The sequence below is a fragment of the Trichechus manatus genome, unplaced genomic scaffold (genome assembly GCF_000243295.1).
Source record: "Trichechus manatus latirostris isolate Lorelei unplaced genomic scaffold, TriManLat1.0 scaffold00012, whole genome shotgun sequence".
NCBI classification, from domain to species: Eukaryota; Metazoa; Chordata; class Mammalia; order Sirenia; family Trichechidae; genus Trichechus; species Trichechus manatus.
In genome coordinates, this window is record NW_004443948.1 from 31,302,558 (window position 1) to 31,313,261 (window position 10,704).

Genomic DNA, 10,704 nt, shown 5'->3' on the forward strand with positions numbered 1-10,704 from the left:
GGTTGGATGTGTCTATGGAGCTTCCATGACCTTTCCTTGTACAAGTTGTGCTGGCTTCCCCAGTATTGTGTACTGTCTTACCCTTCACCAAAGTTACTGCTTATCTATTGTCTATTTAGTGTTCCCCCCACCTCAGAGTCCTTAATGGTATTTTATTCCCCTTTCTTCCTTGACACAATCTTTGGCACATAGAAAACACTCAATAAATGGGTAAATTTTACATCTCACAGGAAACTTATGATATAAGAGGATTTGGCTAACAGCTGCAGGGAAGGTAAGGAGGAAGGGTCCTCTTGGCAAAATCTTGCATCTATGAAGCATCGAGGAAGCAGATATGGTTAACAAAGCAAAGTGGTTTTTAATCTACTTCATTGTGCAGGCTTCTTTAGAGAATGTGGTAGAAGCTATGGATCCTCGCCTCCAAAAAGGCATATTCAGGGGCACCCCTCTCCCCAACACATACAATTTTGAATAAAGCTGAAGTTCACTGATCTGGCTATAGACTTATGACATGCTCCAATATACATGTCCTCAACATGGTTTCTTCCAAAGTACTCCACCCCCCAGCACAATGACAATTTCTCTTTTCTCCTATTACAGACAAATTTTGATGTAGCTTCCATTAAACTTTAGATTATTTCTCAGGTATATATGTGATTTTTATTGCCTCCCAATCCAGGTTGAGGGGACTTGGTAGCACAGTGGTTAAAGAGCTCAGCTGCTAACCAAAATGTTGGCAGTTCGAATCCACCAGCAGCTGCTTGGGAACCCTATGGGGCAGTTCTACCCTGTCTTATTGGGATGCTATGAGTTGGAATCAACTCGATGGCAGCAGGTCTGGGTTTTAGTTTGAAGTCCAAGTTGAAGCAAATCTACACCTTTTCCAAATCTACTCTTTGGAAGCTTTTGAGAATCCTCAAATGCGCATCTGGACATGGAGAATATAGAGAAATTGCACATACCATCAATAAATTGTTGGTTATTTGTACAGGTAAATTAATTCTTGTGTATATTTAATAACACTCGTATCTACGAACTACTTCTTACCACTGAAAGTAACTATGCAGTCAGGAAATGTAAATAGATTTTAATGTCAGCCTGAGAAAGACATAATTAGGATGAGAATGTGCTGCCAAAATAATTATATGATATGCTACAAATTACAATCCAGTTAGTATAAATTGAGATTCATCATTATTATATTGTCAGGATTTATCCAAAGTAATGAGCTTATCATCAGTTAACTAGCTCAGAGACTATCAAAGGACTCCAGGAACTTTAAAGAAGAATGAACTACTTAATTAATTCCCCACTTCTTTGAGCGCCAACTAAACACAAGGCTATGTGTAAGTTCTTTATGTCTGTCGTTGTTGTTAGCTGCATGGACTCGACCTTGGTTCATGGGGAACCCGTTAACTACAGGATTGGACTGGGGGATCCACAGGGTTTTCTTTGGCTGGTTTTCAGAAGTAGATTTGAAAGCGTTTCTTCCTAATCTGTCTTAGTCTGGAAGCTCTGCTGAAACCTGTTCAGCATCATAACAACACAGCCTTCACTGACAGATGGGTGGTGGCTACACACGAAGTACATTGGTTGGGACTCGAACCCTGGTCTCCTACACAGAAGGCAAGAATTCCACCACTGAAACACTGTCTTAGTCAACTCGTGCTGCTGTAACAGAAATACCACAAGTGGATGGCATTAACAAAGAGAAATCTATTCTTTCACAGTCTAGTAGGCTACAAATCCAAATTCAGGGCATCCGCTCCAGGGGAAGGCTTTCTCTGTTGGCTCTGGAGGAAGGTCCTTGTCATCAATCTTCCCTTGGTCAAGGAGCTTCTCTGCACAGGAACCTCGGGTCCAAAGGACATGCTGTGCTCCCAGCACTGCTTTCTTGGTAGTATGAGGTTCCCATGTCTCTCTGCTCACTTCTCTCTTTTATATCTCAAAAGAGATTAGCTTAAAACACTATCTAATCTTGTAGACCTCATCAGTATAACTGCCGCTAATCCATCTTATTGCATCACAGTGATAGCATTTATAACACACAATTACACAATACTGGGAATCATGACCTAGCCAGGTTGACAGACATTTTTGGGGGACACAATTCAATCCATGGCAACCACCAATGCCGTCTCTTTATGTCTAGACAGTAGTAAAGAATTTTTGATCACTTGTATTTGTGGAAGCTCAGAGATGAAGGCAACCTTAGCAAAATTCAAATCCAAGGATCCTATTTTACAGATGAAGGGCCTGATATGGAAAAAAAAATCAATGGACTTGCTCAAAGTAGCCCATTTAAAGGATCAGAGCAACTCAGGCTTTGAAGCATTAGTCCCTGGTCTGAAGTCTCAGCCTTGCCATGAAGACAGTTTGCTCATAAAAAAGCCCTGCTCCTCTGTAGCCTAATCAAGCCTTGACATTTGAATTTCTCACTGATCTTGGGAAAATAACTTTTCAGATTCTCACCATATACGACTTGTTCAATATGAATGGAAACAGTTGCTTTGCTGGAGTGATTAGCATGCCTGAGAATAACTATAGACTCCCCCCACCAATTTTTACTTTAAGATAAATGTCAAATACCTTCTTTAAAGTTGTGCTTGATTTCTCTTTTCCGAAGAGTCATTAAAACGTGAGAAAATATAAGGGAGGTGCAGGGAAGTGTGGGAAAATGCCGGGAAATGCAGACGAGAGAAAAATAAAGCTGACCTGGCAGAAAACATTTTTCAGCAGTGATTTTAGTCACAAAAAAAGTAAAAGCTGTTAATACTAGTTTCAAGGAAAAAAAGACCAGCAGTAAGTGGTTGCATTTTTCCCAGACTTTTCTGGAAGTCTAGAAAGTGGTTATTGACTATAAATGGGGGCCCTTCGTGGTGGAATGAGTGCTCAGAGGCTCTGAGATTAGACTCACTGGAGACCAGATGGCTGCCTGGCTACTACTCAGAGGTAGGGGCGGATTAGCCAATAAGCAAGGTAAGCACGGTGCTTACCTTGCTTACCAGATGGTCTGCAGTGAATGATTTCACATTTTTTCACCACATCAAAGATTCTTCTGGTAGGTATGGCTGGCACCTGTCTCTCTCCCAACCCACAGCACCTTCCTACAGAATCAAAGCCTCCTTTTACATTTACAGTTCCTAGCAGAGACGGATTACCTAGTCAGCAAGGTAAGCACGGGCTCACTTGTGCTTACTTTCTAATCTACAGTGAACAATTTCACGTTTTTCACCCCATGAAAAATGTGGTGAAACCCTTGTGAAATTGTTCGCTACAGATTAGGAAGTAAGCACAAGGAAGCTCATGCTTACCTTGCTCACTGGGTAATCTGCCCCTGCTCAGAGGGTGACCTGTTTTTGGCCACTTTACCTATCTGAGCTTCTGTTTCCCCTAGTCTGAAATGAGAATACCAAATTTAGCTCAGGGGGAGATTTGAGGATTGTATAAGATGATCTACAGCCTGCCCACCACCATTACTGGCACCTGGCAGGGACCTCAGTAAAGGTGTTCAGCTCCATCCTTCCTCTGGTAGAAAAAGGATGGAAAGGGAGCCAGAAGCCAGCCCCTTACAGCCTGAGCCCTCCTTCTCCAGGGAAGCACTCAGCAGGCTAGCTGCAGGCAAGGTGGCTGTCTTTGCTTCCAGAGGTTGTTGCCCTGGGATAATGGAGCAAGTAAGAGTGGAGCAGAGTAGCTGGATGCCTGTACCTCATTTCAACCAGAGTAAACAAACAAAAACCCTATATTCTTTATGGAACAGTCACCAGCCCCTTCTTCCACGGTGCCACTGGGTGGATTCGAACCACTAATCTTTTGATGAGTAGATGAACACAAACCATTTGCACTGCCCAGAGACCCTTAACCAGAATTAAAAATAAAGAAATAAAGAAACAACCACCACCCTGTCTTGCCGTCAAATCAATTCCAACTCCTGGAAACCCCATGTGTTACAGATTACAGCTGAGCGCCATAGGTTTTCTTGGCTATAATACTAGTGGAAGCAGATTATCAGGCCTTTCTTCTGCAGCACTGCTCGGTGGGTTTGAACAGCCAACCTTTCAGTTAGCAGTCAAGCACAGAACTGTTTGCACCACCGACAGAAAGTCCTAAACTCTCGGATAGCACTTTTCAAACAACAGCAGCTTCTTGAAGGTCCAGTGGCCCCACCTGTGTCCTTTGCTGCTATTTCAAAATCTCCAATTGTGCTTCTATGTGCAATACAAGGCTTTCTTCCCAGGTACCTCTGGGTGGACTCCAACTTTCAACCTTTCTGTTAGTAGCCAAGTGTGAAAGCCATTTACACCACCCAGGGATGTGTGTGTGTGTGTGTAATTTTTTAATTTATATTATTTATATATATATACATATATATATATAAAATACATACACACATATATACATGTTGTGTGCTGTCAAGTCGATTCTGACTCATATAACGACCCTGTAGGACAGAGTAGAACTGCCCCATAGGGTTTCCTAGGGTGTAATCTTTATAGAAGCAGACTGACACATCTTTCTCCCACAAAGAAGCTGGTGGGTTCGAACCGAAGACCTTTCTGTTAACAGCTGAGCACTTAACCGCTTTGCCATCAGGATGTTCTCTCTCTTCTTCCAGGTACTGTTTCTCTGGAGGAACCAGACTGATACTGCTTCTCTTTGAGTGTGTTTTTTTTAAATGTCTTTTTAATAATGTAATCTCTGGACTAGCAGGAACCGAAAAAACCTGTTGCCATTGAGCCGATTCTGACTCCTAGTGGCCCTATAGGGCAGAGAGGAAACGCCCCACAGGGTTTCCAAGCTTTGATTAGCAGCCATATCACTTAACTACTGCTCCGCCAGAGCTCCAGGCCAGCAGGCAAGAGCCACTTAAATCATAGGCACTTGATGTCAAAATGTATCCAACCAAGGAGAAGCTCTGGCAGCCCTTCTCCACGCCCACGGGGCGCTTCCCCTCCTGCCTGTCCCAGGCCCACCCTCTGGGGAGACGTAGCTAGCTCTGTGAGTCAGTGGGTGTCCAACCAAGAGAAGCCTCATCAGCAAATGGTTCTCTTCAATGACGCGGAGGCCCCCAGACTCTGCTGTAACGGGCTCGTGGGAAGGGATGCTTCTCTGCATTTTGAGGGCTGCACATAAAACCTGGGTGCTTTTCCCAGTTTTGCTCCACACTCCCTTATACACTTTAATGGACTGTGTTAAAATTCTCCAACGAAGCCTTAACATAAAGGGCTGCTGACTGTACTGATGTACCTACCTCTAAAGTTCTGTAGTTGTTGGAATTACTGCAACAAGCTTGCTTTCTTTCCTGGGAGACAATTATGATATCTAAAGATCTGTCAATGCAGCTGTAGTCTAGAAATAAATAACAGATGTCCTCCGCCCAGTTGGAGAGGCACCATCTCACAGCAGAAAGAGAACTGGGTGGGGTTAGGGGGTCTGAGTGTCATATCCTGGCTGTGTGGCTCTGGGAAAGTCATTTTACCTCCGATAAAGCGAGAGGGAGGCGTTGTTGGTTCAGTGGTAGCGTTCTTGTCTTCCATACAGATCACCTGTGTTCCATTCCCAGCCAATGCACCTCATGCACAGCCACCACCTGTCCGTCAGTAGAGGCCTGCGTGTTGCTATGATGCTAAACAGGTCTCCCTGGAGCTTTCAGGTTGAGACAGACTAGGAAGAAAAGCCTGGCGATCTACTTCTGAAAATCAGCCAAGGAAAACCCTATGGATTACAGAGGTCTGATCCCCAAGCAATCATGGGCATGGTGCAGGACCGGGCAGCGTTTTGTTCTGTTGTCTATACCAGGGTTCCTTAACCTCGACACTAGTGACATTTAAGGCTGGATAGCTCTTTGTTGGGAGCCCTGGTGGCGAAGTGTTTAAGAGCCCAGGCTGCAAACCAAAAGGTGGGCAGTTTGAATCCACCAGCTGCTCCTTGGAAACCCTATGGGGCAGTTCTACTCTGTCCTGTAGGGTTGCTGTGAGTTGGAATTGACTGGATGGCACACAATGACAACAACAGTTCTTTGTTGTGGGGAGGGGGCTGTCCTGTCCGTGACAGAATGTTTGTTTGGCAGCATCGCTATCCTCTGTCCACTAGTTGCCAGTAGAATGCCCCCTCCATTGTGACAACCAGAAATATACCTAAAAAAAACAAAAACCCATTTGCTGTCAAGTTGGTTCTGACACATAGCGGCCTTATAGGACAGAGCAGAACTGCCCCATAGGGTTTCCAAGGCTGTAGTCTTTATAGAAGCAGACTGCTACATCTTGCTCTGGCATAGCAGCTGATGGATTCAAACCACCGGCTTTTTGTTTATTAGCCAAGTGCTTTAACTGCTGCATCACCGGGGCTCCTTAAAATATAGCTAGACATTGCCAAAAGTCCCTGGTGGGGGGAGCTCGGGAGGGGAATCACTCCAGATTGGGAACCACTAGTCTCTGGGGATGGCGCAGGACCAGGCAGCGTTTTGTTCAGTTGTCTATACCAGGGTTCCTCAGCCTCGACACTAGTGACATTTTCGGCTGGATAGCTCTTTGTTGGGAGCCCTGATGGTGAAGTGGTTGAGAGCCCAAGCTGCGAACTGAAAGGTGGACAGTTCAAATCTGTATCTTTTTCCACTTTTGATTTTTTTTTCCCTTGGGCATACGTCTAGTGGTATATCCTGAAATGCTCAGAAATTATTACTTTATTGTTATTGTTGTTGATATTCTTAATATTACTAACACCAAAAAACCAAACCAAATCCGCTGCCGTCTAGTCGATTCTGACTCATAGTGACCTTATAGGACAGAGTAGAACTGCCCTATAGGGTTTACAAGGAGCGGCCAGGGCATTCAAACTGCCAACCTTTTGGTTAGCAGCTGAGCTCATACCCACTGCGCCACCTGGGCTCCTTCATTTATATAGGACTTCAACGTTTACCAAGTGTTTCCACCCTCGTTGTCCACACGGATTAATGCATGGCAGTGCGCTGCTTATAGCAAACTGGGAGAGAGAAGGGTATTTTCAGTGACTGTCCCCGTGCCTCTTTTTACTGTGCTTGGAACCCTGCAGGACAAAAGAGGTCCCGATATGAGGAGGGTGTGCTTGGGACAAGTCAGGTATTGTGTAAGTGAAATCTGGCTCAGATGATTAGTCATCTTGGAATGATACCCCTGTGGGGTAAAGAATTTAGCTTTACCCAAAGTCAGGTGGCCTTTGTCCTTGGTTCCTGAGATATAGCCCTCGGAATAATTGGGGTGCCTTGGTCTGGGCCACACCTGAGGATTTGTGTGAGTACCGGCTGGTCAGACCAGAAAAGACTCACCTGGAAGCTGATATCGGCTAGCCTCAGGAAGCATGGTTTAACTTATCAAGTAGGACTGGCCAGTAAAACCTGGTCAGTGAAGGGAGAGTGACGTGGCTTCTCTGAGACATGTCAGCTCCATGCTGGGGACCTTCCCAGACCTCACCTGTACATCTCTTTCCTATGATGATCCTGATTGATATACTTCTGCTGTAGTAAAATTGGTAGTCATAAGTACATCTTCCATGAGTTCTGTGAGTCATTCCAGCAAATTAACAAACCCAAGGATGGTGTCCTCTTGACTTGTAAGGTCTAATCTAGCCCAAATGGCTGGGATAAGAGAGAGAGACTGCTGTGTGGGCGGCTGGTGTCAAATGATGAAGAAGTGGAAATGTGGGGACTGGGTTAATCTCCACTTTCTGGGAATCAGCTTTATGCTGATTCTCATCCTCAGAGCTATCCTTGTACCCCTCTTCCTCTCAGTCTCTGCTAGCAGGGTCCTCGTACTTCGAAAAGCATACATCAGATCACATGTCTACCATTACACACCATTTCAGTGGGGTGGGGGGTGCTCAGGGAGGTCAGGAAGCCACTTGAACTTTCTGGGCCCCCTCACTGGAATGGTCCTGAAAACTATTTTCAGCATAAATGTGACAGCTGCAGTTTTATCATGCTGCACGAAGTAAAAACCAGATGGCATTTTTGATACAGAGAAACGACATTCCGCCATGCTTCCACCTACCTCCGGCCCCTCTCACCTGCTTAAGGATTTCAGCGGCGGTTTCGCGTGAACAATCGAATATCACATAGAACTCCTTGCCCTTCTTCATCTCCTTAAGTAGAGGCTTGGCATCTTTGTTCCCAGAGGGCAGCTGGCGGATTTTGATTTTAATGTTGTATCTGGAGGGAGCTTTGATGAGCTCCTGCAGACGAATTAGGCCTAGAAAACGACATGCAAGCATGCAGCAGAAACTGTTCTGTTGAAAGAATATTGTTCATTGGCATTTACAGTCAAACTCATATCATTCCCAAAACGTATCAAGTGGCCGCCTACCTAAACGTTGTATTATCGACTTCCCATTTGTCCTCCCTTCCTGTGGTGGATTTTACTGATATTTTCCCTTTGTGGATACGTGTGGCTTAGAAGCACAATTTTCCCAAGTGCATTTCAAATTTATCTAGAATGATGTTGTCCTCTCCAGCTGCTAGCCAACACCTCAAATCTTTAACAAATCAAATCTGCAACTGTAAAATTCTTGTTAACAAAATGTTCCTTGAACTTTCTAAAGGGGCCCTCCCCAAAATGGTGAATACCTACTCACTCAAAAAGCCAATAAAACCATTGCCGTCCAGTAGATTCCAGCTCATAGTGACCCTATAGGACAGCAGAGTTTCCAAGGAGCAGCTGCCCCACACAGTTTCCAAGGAGCAGCTGGTGGATTTGAACTGCTGACCTTTTGGTTAGCCGCTGAACTCTTAACCACTGCCAGGGCTCCAAAAAGCCAGAAGAATACTAGAATTTCTTAGGGCTATGAACTTGCATAAGTCTTTCATCAAGTATTCATGTATCACACGCTGTTTACCAGTCAATTAGTTTGGCTGGGTTAGATAACCTTCCAGTTCCTGCCATAGAAAACTATTTTCAAATGGTTCATTATACTCACTTTCTAATTACGACTGAACGTTGAATTGGAAGTCCTTACTTGATTAAAAAGAAACAAAACCAGAGAATGTTTAGAGATGATGATAATAAAAACAGAAACAAAATAAAAATTTGCCATTGGCGATTGTAAGAAAGGGCACACAGCCAACCAGCTGGAGGGAGAATGTTTGCTTCGCCACGTGTGTGAATCTGCTGAGCTGATCCGTTCTCAAACAGAAGCACTTTACGAGGGGGAGACACATGGCTACATGAAGCCTCAGACTTCTTTCCCCTCATGCTAACTGGTGCTGCTACGCTGCTTTCACTCCAGCGCTCTCATCTCATTGGAAAATCGACTTTTTTTTTAGTTCTGTGCCTTCAGGATTTGTCAGCTTCAAGGAATGAATAGGGAACAGTCAGCTTTCTGAGTGTTCAGATGGAAACTGCGGTACGCACAGTGTACGGCATGGGTCCAGCTTCCATCCACTTCACGCATTTCTCTTTCTTGTTTTATTTATTTAGTTTCTCTTTTTTACCGGAAGCCACATTTTTATGGCTCAAATGTGAAAATATTTCTTTAACATCATGGATAGATTTGTGTTATGGATTGAATTGTGTCTCCCAAAAATATATGTTGTAAATCTTAACCGCTACGATCATGGATGTAATCCCATTTGGGAATCGGGTTTTCGTTATGTTAATGAGGCTGTAACAGTGTAGGTATGTCTTAAACCAATCACTTTTGAGATCTAAAAAGAGCAGGTTAGACCCAGAGAGAAGCAAGCGCAGATGGGGGTAGATGGTACACCACATGAAGACCACTAAGGAACTAAGGAACAGAGGCTGGTAAGAGCCCACACAGGGAGAAAGCCTTCCCCTATAGCCCGAGCCCTGAATTTGGACCTAGCCTCCTAAACTGTGAAAAAATAAATTTCTGTTTGTTAAAGCCTCTCCCTTTTGGTGTTTCTGTTATGTTGTTGTTTGCGCTCCCGTTGATTCCTATGCATAGTGACCTATAGGACAGAGTAGAACTTCCCACCAGGCTTCCAAGGCTGTACATTTTTAAGGGAACAGATTGCCAGGTCTTTTCTCCTATCAAACTGCCGGTTGGTCTGAACCATCAACCTTTCAGTTAGCAGCCAAGCACTGAACCATTGTGCCACCAGGGCTCCTTATTTCTGTTATAGCAGCACCAAGAAACCAAGACAGTTTGGTTTTGATGTTCAGTAAATTTGTGATTATGCTGTTCTTTAGGATCCAAGGGGCAGAGTGGAGCAGGAGTTGTAGAACCATGTTAAAACTTTATGCTCATTTTCCTTTTTTTATAAAAAACATAAAAAACTGGAATTGTTAGACTGATATCCTTCTGTTACGGATTAAATTGTGACCCCCCAGAATATGTGTTGGAATTCTAACCCCTACACCTATAGATGCAATTCTGTTTGGAATTAAGGTTTTCTTTGTTATTAATTAGATCATACTCAAGTAGCTGGACAATGAATAAGGAAGACCAAAGAAGAACTGATGCCCTTGAACGATGGTGTTGGCGAAGAATATTGAATATACCATGGACTGCCAGAAGAACAAACGGATCTGTCTTGGAAGAAGTACAGCCAGAACATCCATTAGAAGCAAGGATAGCGAGACTTCATCTCACATATTTTGAACATGTTATCAGAAGGGACCAATCCCTGGAGAAGGAGATCATGCTTGGTAAAGTAGAGGGTCAGTGAAAAAGAGGAAGACCCTCAATGAGATGGATTGACACAGTGGCTGCAAC

At 44.1% G+C, this 10,704-nt stretch overlaps 1 protein-coding gene across 1 annotated transcript in view; it reads right to left on the bottom strand.

The window, feature by feature from the left end:
- The window catches only part of LOC101348492 (glutamate receptor ionotropic, kainate 1), a gene marked incomplete at its 5' end in the record, with an annotated part of 43,301 nt that overhangs the window by 16,175 nt on the left and 16,422 nt on the right, over nucleotides 1–10,704 (bottom strand). Inside the window, one exon of the mRNA XM_023726677.1 lies at nucleotides 8,041–8,222. Coding sequence (XP_023582445.1) covers nucleotides 8,041–8,222 — 182 coding nt within the window. The remainder of the gene's footprint in view (nucleotides 1–8,040; nucleotides 8,223–10,704) is intronic.